General features: G+C 39.9%; 1 protein-coding gene across 5 annotated transcripts in view; it reads left to right on the top strand.

Annotated features, from left to right (window-relative positions):
* Positions 1–7,801, top strand: part of cnot4b (CCR4-NOT transcription complex, subunit 4b) — a 202,555-nt gene extending 194,754 nt beyond the window's left edge. For all 5 annotated transcript variants that reach the window (XM_028805271.2, XM_028805263.2, XM_028805255.2 and 2 more), the window contains one exon: positions 5,762–7,801. In XM_028805271.2, coding sequence (XP_028661104.1) covers positions 5,762–6,066 — 305 coding nt within the window. In that variant the 3' untranslated portion in view covers positions 6,067–7,801. The remainder of the gene's footprint in view (positions 1–5,761) is intronic.
* Positions 7,802–17,690: the final 9,889 nt, after the last annotated feature.

Here is a 17,690-nt window from a genome sequence, read left to right as displayed (position 1 = left end):
GCCGAGCGGGTGTGGGTATACTTATTGCCCCCCGACTTGGAGCCTGTACATTGGGGTTTACCCCGGTGGACGAGAGGGTAGCCTCCCTTCGCCTTCGGGTGGGGGGACGGGTCCTAACTGTTGTTTGTGCGTATGCACCGAACAGCAGTTCGGAGTACCCACCCTTTTTGGAGTCCCTGGAGGGGGTGCTAGAGGGCATACCTTCTGGGGACTCCCTCATTCTGCTGGGAGACTTCAATGCTCACGTGGGCAATGACAGTGAGACCTGGAAGGGCGTGATTGGGAGGAATGGCCCCCCCGATCTAAACCCGAGCGGTGTTTTGTTATTGGACTTCTGTGCTCGTCACGGATTGTCCATAACGAACACCATGTTCAAGCATAGGGGTGTTCATATGTGCACTTGGCACCAGGACACCCTAGGCCTGAGTTCGATGATCGACTTTGTGGTCGTGTCGTCTGACTTGCGGCCACATGTCTTGGACACTCGGGTGAAGAGAGGGGCGGAGCTGTCAACTGATCACCACCTGGTGGTGAGTTGGCTTCGATGGTGGGGGAGGATGCCGGTCAGGCGTGGTAGGCCCAAACGTGTTGTGAGGGTCTGCTGGGAACGTCTGGCAGAGCCCCCTGTCAGAAGTAGCTTCAACTCCCACCTCCGGCAGAACTTCGACCATGTCCAGAGGGAGGTGGGGGACATCGAGTCCGAATGGGCCATGTTCCGTGCCTCTATTGTTGAGGCGGCTGACCGGAGCTGTGGCCGTAAGGTGGTCGGTGCCTGTCGTGGCGGCAATCCCCGAACCCGTTGGTGGACACCGGTGGTGAAGGATGCCGTCAAGCTGAAGAAGGAGTCCTACGGGACCCTTTTGTCCTGTGGGACCCTGGAGGCAGCTGATAGGTACCGGCAGGCCAAGCGGAATGCGGCTTTGGTGGTTGCTGAGGCAAAAACTCGGGCGTGAGAGGAGTTTGGGGAGGCCATGGAGAACGACTTTCGGACGGCTTCGAGGAGATTCTGGTCCACCATCCGGCGTCTCAGGAAGGGGAAGCAGTGCAGTGTCAACACTGTATATGGTGGGGATGGTGCGCTGCTGACCTCGACTCGGGACGTTGTGGGTCGGTGGGGGGAGTACTTCGAAGACCTCCTCAATCCCATTAACATGCCTTCCAATGAGGAAGCAGAGCCTGGGGACTCAGAGGTGGGCTCCCCCATCTCTGGGACTGAGGTCACCGAGGTGGTCAAAAAACTCCTTGGTGGCAGGGCCCCGGGGGTGGATGAGATACGCCCGGAGTTCCTCAAGGCTCTGGATGTTGTAGGACTGTCTTGGTTGACACGCCTCTGCAACATCGCATGGACATCAGGGACAGTGCCTCTGGATTGGCAGACTGGGGTGGTGGTCCCCCTCTTTAAGAAGGGGGACCGGAGGGTGTGTTCCAACTACAGAGGGATCACACTCCTCAGCCTCCCTGGAAAAGTTTATTCAGGGGTCCTGGAGAGGAGGGTCCGTCGGATAGTCGAGCCTCGGATTCAGGAGGAACAGTGTGGTTTTCGTCCTGGTCGCGGAGCAGTGGACCAGCTCTATACCCTTAGCAGGGTCCTGGAGGGTGCATGGGAGTTTGCCCAACCAGTCTACATGTGTTTTGTGGACTTGGAAAAGGCATTCGACCGTGTCCCTTGGGGAATCCTGTGGGGGGTACTCCGAGAGTATGGGGTACCGGCCCCCCTGATAAGGGCTGTTCGGTCCCTGTACGATCGGTGCCAGAGCTTGGTCCGCATTGCCGGCAGTAAGTCGAACCCGTTTCCAGTGAGAGTTGGACTCCGCCAGGGCTGCCCTTTGTCACCGATTCTGTTCATAACTTTTATGGACAGAATTTCTAGGCGCAGCCAGGGCGTTGAGGGGGTCCGGTTTGGTGGGCTCAGGATTGGGTCACTGCTTTTTGCAGATGATGTTGTCCTGTTTGCTTCATCAGGCCGTGATCTTCAGCTCTCTCTGGATCAGTTCGCAGCCGAATGTGAAGCGGCTGGAATGAGAATCAGCACCTCCAAATCCGAGACCATGGTCCTCAGCCGGAAAAGGGTGGAGTGCCCTCTCAGGGTTGGTAGCGAGATCCTGCTTCAAGTGGAGGAGTTCAAGTATCTCGGGATCTTGTTCACGAGTGAGGGAAGAATGGAGCGTGAGATCGACAGGCGGATCGGTGCGGCATCCGCAGTAATGCGGGCGCTGCATCGGTCTGTCGTGGTGAAAAAGGAGCTGAGCCGCAAGACGAAGCTCTCAATTTACCAGTCAATCTATGTTCCTACCCTCACCTATGGTCATGAACTATGGGTAGTGACCGAAAGAACGAGATCGCGAATACAAGCGGCTGAAATGAGTTTCCTCTGCAGGGTGTCTGGGCTTTCCCTTAAAGATAGGGTGAGAAGCTCAGTCATCCGGGAGGGGCTCAGAGTAGAGCCGCTGCTCCTCCGCATCGAGAGGAGTCAGATGAGGTGGCTCGGGCATCTGATCAGGATGCCTCCTGGACGCCTCCCTGGTGAGGTGTTCCGGGCACGTCCAACCGGGAGGAGGCCCCGGGGAAGACCCAGGACACGCTGGAGGGACTATGTTTCTCGACTGGCCTGGGAACGCCTTGGGATTCTCCCGGAAGAGCTAGAAGAAGTGGCCGGGGAGAGGGAAGTCTGGGCATCTCTGCTCAAGCTGCTGCCCCCGCGACCCGACCTCGGATAAGCGGGAGACAATGGATGGATGGATGGAGATTTCAGGGAGGCACCCAGCCTTGGCCCGACGCGCACATATTTAGAGACAAAAAAAAAGCAAACCGGTAATCAATACTTCCACTTTAACCATCCCAAGCTGCATTTTTCCTTTATGGTTACTTCCTGTTCTGTCTATAGTACAGTATTGCCATGAAAAAAGCCACAAAAAATTGCGGAGGTTATTTGCGATTTCCACTAACAATTATTAGTTAGGTTGTAAGGAAAAATCCGTGAACGACTGAGGCCATGAACTCTGAACCGCGACTTTGCGGGGGTCTACTGTAACTTGACTGGCATTCTTAGGGCAGAATTTTCTCTTCTTAGGGCCTTCATTATTTTGCTGTCCCTTTTCTTACTGCAAATTTCACTTATTGTACTAGGGACTGGTGGTTGGGCACTCAATTGAAATATGCTAATAATACAGAAGACATTTTAAAGACTTGTTGTTGTTAAATTGGATAAGGCAGTTGAATATTCCATCAGTCCTTAAAACACACAATTTATAGAATATGTAAGACACTTTGGCATTGGTACATTTTTTTTATTGACAACTAGGGGGCTTCGCTTGCCAACCCCCAGGTTTGTTTTTCCAGAAATAAAATTTAAAGAAAGTGTTTTTTTTTTATGGGAATTGTTACATATGCATTATGTTCACTTTTACTTTAAAACGTCAGTAAAAACCATATTTGGAATTAACTTTTCTGATATTTTTTGTGGTCTTCCACTGTTAAATTTCCGTCTGCTGTGATCACTTTCTTTACCTCTGATTCGTTCATTTCTTGTTGAAGTCCAAATTGCTGCATCATTAAATCTTCTGCTTCTAACCTTTCTTTGATGATCGAAAGAGCTGTTTGTTCATTCGACTTTTCGGATAATGGTCCTTTGAATGCTTTCCATAATTGTAAAGCATCAACTTTACCCGTCATAATTAAGTACACGAAGAAGTGTCTTAATTTGTCAGGCATCATTACAGAAGTGGCATCAGAGATCATTTCAAACATATAGTCGTCCGATTTGCATAACCCAGCTGCTCGTGCCGTTTCTTGAAAGGTACTGTACGTAGTTCCATCTATAGTTAGAACATCTTTATATGACGTTGCTCCTTTCGAAACACGTAACAACAATTTTAAATGAAACCATTCGATATCTTTTGGTGATACAATATTTAATCAAGCAACACTTTTGCAATTAATTTTTCTTGGATGCAACACTTTTTTTGTTTCTGCTATGTGTAATGTTGAGGAAATTATGCATACGTATATGCTTTTGCATTTATGTCTATTTTTTTAAGTTCAAAATAAGCCAATAATTTTGTATTTCTATTTTTCGCTACCTCTAAAGCTTCTGCTTCTTCGCCCTCTTTAAATTGAATCATATTCTGACCTGGTAAATGAATCAGTAATAATTCAACAGAATGACTTTGACCGTGCATTGGCAATTCCATTAAATACCACCCTCTTTCCATTGCACTGATGTACCGAGTATCTAAATATGCTTGAACTTTGTCGTGAGACTATTTTTTGGATAACGTTATGCGTACTCTATCATGCCCTTTATGAATGTACTTAATACTCATAACCGATGCACAATACTCAACATTAATATGACAATTGAATCATTTGAGCAAATATAGGTTATATGGTACAATCATTGAGTTAATGAGCATCACAATTTTACCATCTTTCTTTCCGTGATAAGTGTGTTGTTCGTGACGATGATTTGTTCGGCGATAATCAGGAAAGATAGCCTTAGTCATATCTGTTTTTTGAACGAACGCTTTTGGAAATTTCTTTAAACACTTTTTTTTCTATTGAGTCTCAACATACTGAATCTTTTAAATGTGGTCCGTGAGATGTGTTTACTGACTTTGTACCAATATAAAATATAAATTCATCTTTTGAACAATTTAAAACCTCTGATGATCCTTTTCCTTTTTCAACATACCCATTAAATCACTATCTCTTTTGGAGTCTCCTAGATAATATAAAAGAATATCAGCAATGGGACATTTCAGTTAGAAAATTGAATAGAAATCAATTATTTATTATAGAAATGCACTTCTCATTAATTTGTACAAAACATTATCACAACTCAGAAATTTCAACATGTACTTGGGACAGAACTCTTAATTGTGATCCCTGTTTTCATTTAGCTGCTATGTTGGAACATATATTTTATGAAAGTCCTGTACTTATTACAATAACATTTTCTCTTGTCTTTTATGTAGCATGAAATGCAAAGTAATGTATTAACAGCACTATTCATAGTAATAAGTGATGGAATTTCACACATTGCTTTATCTTGTATAGCTAGAAGAGTTATAACCCACCTATCAGAATTATTGTAAAAGAATGAAAAGGATAAAAATTGAAAAAAAATTATAAAGAATAATTCAGAATTTCAGTAGCCAATGTCAGATATTATTAATCCTGCTCCTAAGTATGACCTGCTCAATCATGGTATGCCTCAAAATGTATTTGAGAGGATACTTTACATGATATCTTGGAATGGATGGGTTTAAAATATTACTTGTAAACTGGATTTACAATACTTAACTAGCAGGTATAGTAACCTATTGATACAAAGCTGTATAGAATGTTTTTAAGTAACCATACACTGTACTATTTAAACATAATGGTGCAGTGATAAACCTGCAATGAAGATATTGTTTTAACTGAAGGGAAATTTCAATCCATCTTTTACAGTTTTTACAAATATCTTGCTGTTTGGTCAGAATGTGCCCAAAAATATAAACAAAAAAACTTTTAAAATAAAAAAATGTTTTTTATTCTGAGTCTTTATGCTGCAGTTTTACTGTTTGTACTTTTGCTGTAAACATTTAGATAATTTGCTTTTACATTGTTGCTGGATATCAATTAAGCATTGCTTTTTTGAAATTGCTTCTGTTTAATTGTTTTTAAATAAAATATCTTATTTGAAAAATTAGAATGATGGTGCACTTTTAAAATATTTTGTGTTGTAATTCTGTTTTTTTTCCCCCATATTTCTTATTAGGTATTCCTGCATCATCAGGAAACAGTGTGGACTCTCTACAAGATGACAATCCCCCTCACTGGCTCAAATCCTTACAGGCCCTCACAGAGATGGACGGTCCCAGCACAACAGTGTCTTCACAGCTTCCTCACAATACTCCTTTCAGCACACAGATCCCCCTTCACAGAGCAGGATGGGCACCTTACCCACCTCCCTCCAATTCAGCCAGTTTTCATTCGCCACCACCTGGCTTTCAAACAGCCTTCAGACCCCCCAGTCAGAACCCCACAGACCTAATACAAAGTGCCGCTATGGACCGCCACTAGGAATCTGCAAATTAAAGAAAAATCAACAAAATACACAACTATTAACAAATAACAGTATATTTTCTTTCTATATTTCTTCATTCCTTTCTGTTCAGTTTCGTGCCCCCCTTTCCTGATCATGCCCAAATCTGCAGCTGCAGTAGTGTTGTTTTTTTTTTCCCTGTTTTAATATATACAACTCAGTTTTCTTGCTCATTTAGAGTGAGTGGCTTCTTCAAGATAAACTTAAGATGTTACTAAAATAAAGTCTGTCCTATTACAGATTAGAAAACAAGGGGGTAAAATTAAAATGGAATGCATGTTAGTTATAAAAAGATGGTTAAATTATCCATATATTAAAATGTATTTAATTGCAATGGATACCTGTTTAATTAAAATGAATGCAAGGAAAGTTCTACATATGTTAAAAGATTACTGAACCAAGGCTTGTGATCACCTAGGTGGTGGGTGGCAGCTGATATTTGAAACATTCTTATCTTTTAAATGTGTTGGTGATGTTTAGCCTTAATATTTATGGTATGGGGATGTCTAGAAAAACACTATGTGTTAATAGGTATTTCAACAAAGCAAATATAAAACAAATAATTTATCACCCACCAATTAAACATGATGATACATATGTTCCTTCTGGGTACTGTTGGTGAAGTCCAGGGTGGGGGCCAGGGGGCGGAGGCAAATTACTTCAAACTGTTAGAAGTAATTTACCTTGTATTTTTGTGAAAGAGCGATGTTTTTAATGATAGTCTGCATCTTTTACTGTGGACAAGAACATGGCCTATAATGTTAAAGTAATAAACTGCACTGGATGCAGCCTGTATATTTTTGGAGGTGGGGGGGCTCCCTCTTTAAATATATAGACTCTTTGGGCTCATCACAAAACCAGAATCAAAAACACCACATCATTCATCAATTTAGATCTTGGCAAGCAGTGTAAACAATGTATACGGTTTAAGGTGACAGGATTTTTAAATAACTTTTGTAGATCCCAAAGTAAATGGAAAGCACTGAGAGAAAGCAGCTGTGTGTTGGGGTTTCCTAACATAATTGTTTACCCAAAAAAGTAAATGATTAAGGGAAAAAAGTTCTTATACCATTATGGAAAACGTTTTACAATTATTATCTTGAAAGAACTTACAATGTGTCTTTATCCCACTACATATACAGTATATAGCACCCCAGGATCAGAATGAGGTCATGTCTGTTTTAGTATGTTTGTCTTGCAGATGGCTCAAGAATAATAACAAGGGCATGAAGTAGAAGAATAATTTTATAGAACTACAGAATTGGATTTTTTTTATTGCTCTAGGAAAAAAGTTTTTAAATTAAAACTTTCCAATTAAATAACAATGATTGATTAGGAGAAATAATTACCTTCATCAATTTCATTATTTCTGTTTTGCTTGTGCAAACTTACATCTTTCCTTCCACCTCTACTGTCTGATTTTCTATTGCAGTGTATTTTAAATTCACTGTAACTTTTTTTTTCTTGTTGGATAGTAGTTCATTTGGGGGGCACATGATCAACCACCAGTAGTCTTTTTTCCAGTTAACAAACTCCTAAATTCATTTTTTCCTTAACTGCATAGGTTCCTGCAAGCTGTTAAGTATTCATTAAATAAAAACAGAAGCAGATAACTATGGGTATAACCTGATTCTAAAAAAGTTAAAAACTAAAGGAATTGTACCTCTCTTTACAGATCTGGAACTAAAATCATAAATAAAAGAGAAAACTTGATTGTGCCTTTTCATTTTTCCCCTTCTAATGTTTGTCATTACTGCATTTTTGTAATGTATTCACATTCTGCATTTTTATTTTTTCTGAAATGTTTATAATTAGTGAATGTTTTTTTTATGTCATGGGTGAACTTTACAGGTTATTTTTGATTATATTGGGAGACCAAGTGGTAAAATTCATAGTGTTTTTTTTTTTTTTTTGCCACTTAGGTTTATCTTCGTTATTGTTTTATACTTTTATGTTGCCTCACCCCACTCTCAAATGATTTTTAATTCTCCAAATGACACAGTAGTTCATGGCCAGTGGTCATTTTAATTAAGACCTTTTTCCAATTATTTTCAAAAATAATACATATACTATTTTTTAAAATATGTCATGAGAACCACTCTAATTTGAAAACAAGAGAAAATTGACAAAGGGAATACACTTTTGAGTAGTTTATAAAAAGTTAGCTGCACATTTTAATTAAGAATAATACTAGGCTGTTTAAAAGTGCATTTTGCTTTATTGATTGTATGATTATGAGCAGAACCGCACAAGTGTTTGTGTCGCTGCCTCATGAATCCAATGTCCAAAGAACCACTTTTCCAGTTGTTGTCCATGTGGAATTTGTACATATTGCTTGTGTCTGTAAAGGATTTCTGCTAGGTCCAGTGGTTTTTCTTTCCACATGCGTGAACACTAGTGTTGTTCAGTGAATTTTGCCAAAGTATTATTTGCAATGAATTTGCTGCATTCACCCTTGTTGGTCGAATTATTTACTGATAATTTGGCCAGTTTACGAGAATTTTTTTTTTGTTATTATTATTGTCAGTACCCCATAATGCTCTTCAAAGCCAGTTATACATTCTCTGGAGCTGTAACAGCCACCATTGATGGGACCGCCCTGGGTATATAATGCTGATCCATTTGCATTACAGACTCTGGGGGATAATGTGTTTGCAGCCAAATGCGCAGGTCGATCTTCAAGTTCCAGATCAGCACGGTTTCAATCATGACACTTTGTGTTTTTTGCCTTTAAAAGACGTACATATTTTTTCCGGAATTTGATTATGATTTTGGCATTTCCGCTTTGTTTTGACAAAATCTATTATTGTGCGACTCTGTGTCTTTATTGTGTCTGTGTTCTTCTTTGATCTCATGGCGGCACAACGGTGCAGTGGTTGGCACTGCAGCTGCACGGCTCAGGTCACCTTTTTGGCCACAATTATCAGTCCAGTGTAGTTGCCAGATGTTTCCCTAATCCTTCAGGGACACTTGAAAGATGATTGCAACACTATAATCCAGTCAAATGTAGTTCAGTCAGTCCTTCCCCATTGACTTTTAAACAGTTCACAAACTTCGTGAACATTTTCGTGATTTCAGGAACTCCTGACGAAGCGAACAGTGTGGAGTTCGCTCATCACTAGTAAAGACATATATGAGGTTGACTGGTAATTCTATATTGTATTATATACTTGTTGAGTGAGGGTATGGTTGAGCGCTCCCTGTTCAGGTTCTTTTTGGTTCCTTCTGTCTGACACTGCTGGGATATGCTGCACCTCTGAATTAGAATTAAAAGGGTAGGATAATATTGTATTGCTTCTGTGATATACTGGATCTAAAGGGTATAAAGACCGTGTTGGAAACAAGCCACCCTACTCAAATTGCATTTGCATTGTACTCTCATGATTGTCAGTTGTGTTTGACATACCTAGAGACTTATTCGATCCAGTCTGAGACCTGGCCCGATAATATCAAGCAGGTTTTATTTTGTGACATTTGGCAGACTTATGTTTTTGTCAGAGCTGACAACTAATGAGCACTCTCCCTGATTTTCAGTGCATATAATACAGGTGTGAGCAATACTTGTTTTGTACCTGACGAAGAGAAGATCTTTGTCAGATGTCACATATTTTACACATCACAACAGAACACAAAAAAGGGGGCCAAGATTGTGATTTAGTAGTAACATCACAAAGTACAATCCAAAAATAGAATAATTTCAGTACAAACAAATTAATAGAAATTTTCATGAAAACTGAGCTTGCAAGTAACTTAAAGGATGGATCTAAATTAATAAAAGCGATTTAGACAGCACAAGAAACTGGCATTTAAACCAACTCTAGTAGCTGTACTGATCTCTAAGGTTGTAAGAGTTACAGGATTATCGGCACAAAAGAGAAAAGAATGTTGTTAAAGAGTGTCAAGAACCGGAAACTTCTGACAGATCTGAAAAAGATTCTGGTTCATCTTACTTGTGTCCTGTAATGAGTAAAGTTGTGATTTATTGCAAAAATACTTTGAGCTTAAATGAAAGGCCATTATGCTAAAACTAAATAATGTAACATCATTCATTGTGGTGTGTATTACACAGTAGCATAAGTACTTGTGCTTAGAACCATTATCAGGTATTTTACATCCCTGGGCTAAAGGACATGTTCCACTGTCACAAATCAGAGGAATTAAACCTCTTTATTCCGGAAGGGAAAGACTATTTGTGTTCAGAATGTTCAAAGTTATTGATAAAGTGAATCATTAGATCCAAATTTACAAACACTTCTTGATCTAATGTGCACTTCTTTTGGCGTGTAGGAGGGAAACCCACGCAAAAGTTCCAGAGTACACTGGTTATGAACCTCTACGTGTCAGGGTATAAAAACTCATTTTACAACTTTAAGGTAATACTGTTTTAGTGCAATTAACCACTCAGCGTTTGGCTAAGTGCTTGGTCTCCTGTTTGTTATGTATCTATTGAAACAAAAAAAATTCTTACTGTTTCTCTTTCCAGAGCTCAAGAAATTCTTCCTCATGCACTGATAAAGATATAAAAGTGAAAACAAAAAAGCAAGAATGTATAATAAAAAGGAAAAGAAATCCCTGTAACAAAAATAGCTAAAAATAGCATGTATGACAGAGAATATTTTGCAAGCAGGCTTATGTACATGCAAAGTTTATTAAATACACAGACCACAGTGGCATTATAAATAGTTAATATACTTCACTGCTTCCCACAATACGTACTCACTTCAGATGTGAAAAAAGCTTTAGCTGAAAAATCAAAGTTCATTCTCTGCTTGAGTGAAACCAACTCTGAAAAGCAGAAAATTACCAGGTAGCCTGATTGAAGTGTTCTTCGAGGCATTGAGGTTCTGTGCGTGTCTTTTACTGTACTTGTTACAGGTACAACAGAGAGGGTGTGTGGACTGGAAAGAAAATCGTAAAATTTGCCCATGGCTGCTGTTAACCAGGCATAAATGTGCAAGACAGGAAAATTACACCTCCCTTCATTTTTTCTTTTCATTTGAATGATCTCTCAGGCATGGCTCTCTGAATGAGATGATTTTGCATTCACAGTTCTAATCTAATTTATGGTGACCTACTTTTGTGGCTGCCGTCTGGTATACATAGGAAAAGAATCTGTAAATCTGGTTCATCTTGCAATAACGGTGGCTTCTCGGGGAGAGAGAGAGAGTGAAGTGATGCTGTTTACTGAGCCACAAACATATGGATGTCTCAAGTGGTATGAATATGACCCTACTGGACCTTAGATTACAGCTAAGGAGCAAAATCACTGAATTCTTCAAGTTTATTCAGTTAAACGTAATTGTTTAAATGACGGGTCTTCATGCAGTTGGTATACTGTATATGTCACATTGTTTAAACAATTTTCAGACATATTACTGCAATATATTGTTAGAGAATATATTCCCCAGCACAAGTCATGAATCCAAATGTAGCATGTTACCAGTTTTATCCATTTGCTAGAAATGATACTGAATTTAAGTTTTTGACCGTTCCTATTTGTTTATCAAATATCTGCATTGTCTCATGGGTCTTGGTAGAGTTTGAAGTGAATAGTTGGCATAAATAGATGGCATAGAGGCCACTCCCTGGATGCAGAGTTCAAAGTTTGAATATGTAAAGGTGGGACTGGTCACAATAACTTTATTATTGTAAATGTGCCTCAAGCCACTAGAGGGCATTGAGTTAGATTCGCAAGAGACAATCTGGCACTCCCCAGTTGTACTCGGTAGTAAGGGGAACTGGCAGGGAAACCTGCTATTGTTGAAGGCAGTTTATCAAGAAGTGGCCTGGAAATGAGTGAGCTTGCAACAAGGGCAATAGGCATTAGGAAATAAGATGGATCTGGTCTGGAACTGGAAAAAAAGGTGGATTCTGGGTTATGAAGAGAGCAAAATGTTACTGGGTAAGTAGAACAGCCAAACCATGGGGGTAGGCACCTTTTATGTGTTTAAAGAGGCCAGAACACTTAGTCCTAATTATTTTCACTCCTCTGTGTATTCTTGCTTCCTATGTTCTTATCGTACACTTGTTTTTGTTAATACAATTCTTTTTCTTTTATTACTGCAGTGATTCTGGTCATCATTTGGGTTCAGGGATGGCTCATGAATGTCCCAAAAGTCCACATTTGTCACACCTGGCTGTCATCTCTGTGGCTTTTGGTCCTGGTGCTCAGAGTGTCCTCCCAGATCCCAAATACATCACTGCTTAATTAACTTGTTAATTCCAAAATGCCTTTGTGTGTGTGTGTGTGTGTGTGTGAGTGAGTGAGTGAGTGAGAGAGAGAGAATGGGGCCTTGTGATGAACTCATTTCTCATCCAGTCTGGGTTCAGACACTCAGAAATGGGTTAAACGACATTGAGAGTGTTGCACTGTCTGTTGTGTGTGATGGTGACAGGCTTCACTATGTTTAGTTTGAGAATCTTTTTGGTAGGAGATCTTTATTTTTTGACATCCTAGATGATATGTTTTGCCTTTTTTTTCCTTTCATTCCAGAAATGCACATTTTATGACTTCTGCTAAGGTCAGTGATGCAGTTGAACATGGACTTACGGTTTGAACAGAGCCATCACCCAGACTAAATCTTAAGCTGGGCCTTTGCATTTCTGTGGACAAGCACTAGTCAGTATGCGTTTCAATCAAGCCCAGGTTTAAAGATATTATTTGTAATGACCTCGGGGGGCCACGATGGACAGGAGGCGAGCTTGCATCAACAGAATGAACCCTCTTGGTCTGCTGCTACCCTTTTCAGTGTTAACTGAAAGCAGCATTAAGGCCAAGCCACCAAACAAAAATGCAGCCAGCCAATAAGTACATTTCAGTCTTTGAGCGCCATGACATGGTGCTGCAGGTTTAGTAAAGGACTATCAATCGGATATTAGTCAGATGCTTTACACTGACAAATAATGACACACAAAAAAAAACAATAGAGCATTGCCAAGACAGACAGCACACACGCATAGAGCAATAGAAGAACGATGGTAGGTGTGAGACATGCAGCAAAGCACAGAAAGAGACGAGTAATGGCTCGCCCTGTATGGAGCTCACTTGTTATTTGTTCAGTACATCCTAGTTAGGATTGTCAGTGCTGAAGTCATCCACAGTGATTGAACTTGGCTCATGTGCTTTTGTCTCATTCTGCTTGGTGCCACCTTTGCGCCCAATGCCAGTGCTAGCCTGCTCCTACTGCTTTAAAGATGAATTCTGTCTGTAATGTGAGGATCCTCTGTTTTTTCAGATACAGAGTTGTGTAATTAAGGAACGGGGGCAATTACAGACATTTTCAAAGATCTTTAATGTAAATTTTCAAAAATTAAATATCTCTGCTTTGTAATTATCAATGGTCTTGTGTTGATGACTTTGGATTTACGCACAGACTTCTGCCAAAGGTACCCATTCTAGCTGAGTGTGAAATGCTGTCATACTTGCCAGAAGGTCACTTGTCCATTAAAAGAAATCACACTTTTTGAATCTACAAGTATATATATTTTTTATACAGTATTTTCTCTCTCGTTAAAATAAAAAAAAAAAATTCAAGGACGGGCCTAGCAGTCTGATTAGATGGACAGAGTCCCTTAGGCCTGCCCATATCGAAAGGTCTGTGTATGAAGAATGTTTTTGATTATTTGCTGTTAAAATTCATTCATGTTCTGTAAAAAGAAATGACCATTTGGGCACAATTTAGGATTCCTTAGCAATAGGGTCCACTATTTCATTCTGATTGGATACTGTAAGCTTGGTGTTAAGGTCAGCAACTGTAATTTCTTGTTCCTCTTTCTTCTAGACCAAACAGTATAGTAATTTGGTTTTATGTTTGCTAATTGTACCATGCAGAATATTACTCTTGAACCTAAAGCCAGTAACGTATGAAACAGGGTTGCTGGCAGAGTAATGAGCAGGAGATGCCGAGGATAGAAAGATGGAGAATGGCTCATGGAGTGTTGTCATCAGTGGAGTTCCTAAGGGATGCTCACGTTCATTTTGACTAACGGTGGGGAAAAATACAAAGGTGATGACCTGAAAATGAGGTTTGCAAGTACTTAGAAGCAGACCAAACAAATAAAAAGAATTGATGAATACATTAAAAATGTGCTTTAACCGTATAATACCCTGTGCAAAGCCAGTTTTTGATAATCCCACCCCATTTACAGGAAAGGGTGCCTTTTTTGCTGGGTAATATAGCTGAAACACTACACCTGAAGCCCTTTAATAATATATATTTCGACAATATTTAAGAACACTATGTTCTGCTCAGCCTTGTTAAGACCTTTTTTATTCCCAGTTCCTGTGGCCTATTAAGAGGTCTCATTTAAGACATTTACTTTTGGCTTTCCCAGCAGTGATTTTCCTTTCCCCACAATGAGTTACTGTTTTTCTGTTGGTATACTGATTTCCGCTCTGTTACAAATTCACTAGAAATATTTTTGCTTTATTTTGTTTAGTTTTCTAAACATTAATTGTAATTTTTGTTTTAATACTATTACAGCAGGGATTGGTATTTCCTAGGGGTTCCACCATTTAGTGTGGTTGTTTCCATGGCCGTGATTGTTTTGTGTGCCATGATTTTGCATGGGTGGTATATGATATGTGAAAGTTCATGTTTATTGTCACGCGTAGATAGTGAGTACGATGAAATTCTTACTTGTATGTGTCCTCAGGATGGTGACATTAATGCAATAACAATACACACACCCCAAAATATATACACATTCCCTAGACAAAATATTAGGAACGCCTGCTTATTCATGCAATTATCTAATCTACCAAATATACGGCATCAGCCTGATGCATTAATTCAGTGAAAGTTAACATCCAACACTAGATTTTGAGAAAATATGAGATGGAGTGATTGGCTCATTTGAGTTATTCCTGTTTCTGCTAATCTCTTGAAAATTTTCTCTATAGAGTTTACACAGAATGGTGTGAAAACAGTAAACATCCAGACAGCAGTAGTTCTGCAGACTGAACCTCCTTATGGATGAGAGAGTTCAGAGGAGAATGGCCAGACTGGTTTGAACTGATAAGAAGTCAGTGGTAATTTAGATAACACTCTGTTCACCTGTGGTGAGCAGAAAAGCTCCTCCGAAAGCACTAGAACTTTGAGGCAGATGGGCTACACCAGTAGAAGACTACATCAGTTTCCATTCCTGTCTGCCTAGAACAGAAAGCCAAGGCTGCAGTGGAACCGGCTCACCAAAACTGGACAGCTGAAAACTGGAACAACGTTATCTTGTCTAATGAATCTCAATTTCTGAGGAGGTATCCAGATGCTAGGGTCAGAACTTGGCTCCAGAGCACGGCCCTTAAGTATGTCACTAGGTAGTCCCAGCATGCACTGTCCACTGGAGATCGGTTCCACCAAAATGGCTCTGCTTGTCAACTTAAGTCACAAATCCCATAATCTTACTGTATAACCCAGATGGTCACACAACAACTCTTAACACTTGGCACCATCAACACAATCCCTCTCACCAAGCCACACTCTGTTCTTTGATGCCTTTCAGTAGAGGTGATGCCCCTTAGAGTTTCTCCTACCAAAATCTTATTACATCTGCTAACCATTTCCTGCTCACACCCAATCAGATGATTCGAGTCCCCAAGTCTCCGCCTTCTAGTTTAGAGTTGTTCCAGTTTGTATAAGCTGTGAAGGTTATTACAGGTTTTCAGCCAGTGACAGCCAAGTCGTCACAGTAGTAAGTAAGCTCCAAGTGCTACTTTTCTTCACGGGCATTGAAATAATCAAAACAATGTTTTACCTTAGTAAGGGAATCTGGATGAACAGATAGAGACCAGTGCTAATAGTTAAAAAAAAAAAAGTATTTTGAACTGGGGATAAACCAGCACAATGTACCACAGACATTGCATTTTGAAATTAAGCTGCATGTTCTGAGAGTTCAAAATTGTGTTTTCTTAGCTGTAATTAGTTCTGTCTCCTAAGTCAGCATCTTCTTAACACTGCAATTATAAATCTTTCAAATCTTACTCAGGTTTTTTTTTTTGCCATTAAGCTTTTCTTTTTTTTTTTAATATCCAAGCAGTTATCAGATATTTTTTACATTACTGTTCTGTAACTGGTACACTGATAATTTTGTGAGGATTCAAAATCTACTTTTCATTCATTTTTTTTTTCCTGCTCTCAGGGCAGTTTTACGCTTCTCTAATTTTGCTTGCTTTCTGCTTTTGCATGCCAGGCAGATGATGTGCGCTGCAAGGTGGAAACATCAATGACACTAAAATCAAAGAACCATAACTCATCTAAAAATATGTAATGAACCAAGGATTAATTGGTATTTAATTTACTGTGAAAGGAGACTGGAACACAATCCTTCTTTTTAAATGTTCTGAATTACATGAGAAGAAAAGGAGATTCTTATTTGTACAAGTCTTGGAAAATTCATGAGCTGTGTGACACCCCATGCACTGTTGTTGGATCCCAGATTCTGGGTGCCAATAGACGTAACTGAAAGACCAGGGGATGATTTACTCCAATCGTGCCAAATCTGTTTACAAAACAAATGTCTTGCAAAAAGTCCAAGACAAAAGCACTAACAAAAAGAAAAATATGTACAAGTGCTACAGATAATATTTAAAGTGGCCGCAATAGCGAAGTGATGAGAAACAACAGAAAGATTCTTCGTCCTCCTCCTTCCAGCAAAAGGACAGTTCATGAAGGACAGACTGAAAAATAATCAAAAAGTAAAAAAAAAATTAAGTACAAAAACACTAAAGTGGAAAAAGAAATGAGCTCACCAAAACACAAATTCCTTCTACCCAAACTAGTACCGCTCCTATGTACAAGGATCAAGACATACAGTTAGGTCCATAAATATTTGGACAGAGACAACTTTTTTCTAATTTTGGTTCTGTACATTACCACAATGGATTTTAAATGAAACAACTCAGATGCAGTTGAAGTGCAGACTTTCAGCTTTAATTCAGTGGGGTGAACAAAATGATTTCATAAAAATATGAGGCAACTAAAGCATTTTTTTTAACACAATCCCTTCATTTCAGGGGCTCAAAAGTAATTGGACAATTGACTCAAAGGCTATTTCATGGGCAGGTGTGGGCAAGTCCGTCATTATGTCCTTATCAATTAAGCAGATAAAAGGCCTGGAGTTGATTTGAGGTGTGGTGCTTGCATGTGGAAGATTTTGCTGTGAACAGACACATGCGGTGAAAGAAGCCATCCTTAAGCTGCGAAAACAGAAAAAACCCATCCGAGAAATTGCCACAATATTACGAGTGGCAAAATCTACAGTTTGGTACATCCTGAGAAAGAAAGCAAGCACTGGTGAACTCAGCAACACAAAAAGACCTGGGCGTCCACGGAAGACAACAGTGGTGGATGATCGCAGAATCATTTCCATGGTGAAGAGAAACCCCTTCACGACTGCCAACCAAGTGAACAACACTCTCCAGGGGGTAGGCATATTGATATCCAAGTCTACCATAAAGAGAAGACTGCATGAAAGTAAATACAGAGGGTGCACTGCAAGGTGCAAGCCACTCATAAGCCTCAAGAATAGAAAGGCTAGATTGGACTTTGCTAAAGAACATCTAAAAAAGCCAGCACAGTTCTGGAAAAACATTCTTTGGTCAGAT

The sequence above is a fragment of the Erpetoichthys calabaricus genome, chromosome 1, assembly GCF_900747795.2.
Source record: "Erpetoichthys calabaricus chromosome 1, fErpCal1.3, whole genome shotgun sequence".
Taxonomy (NCBI): Eukaryota; Metazoa; Chordata; class Cladistia; order Polypteriformes; family Polypteridae; genus Erpetoichthys; species Erpetoichthys calabaricus.
The sequence above is the reverse complement of the archived record's forward strand: the minus strand, read 5'-3'. Positions and strand labels throughout refer to the sequence as shown.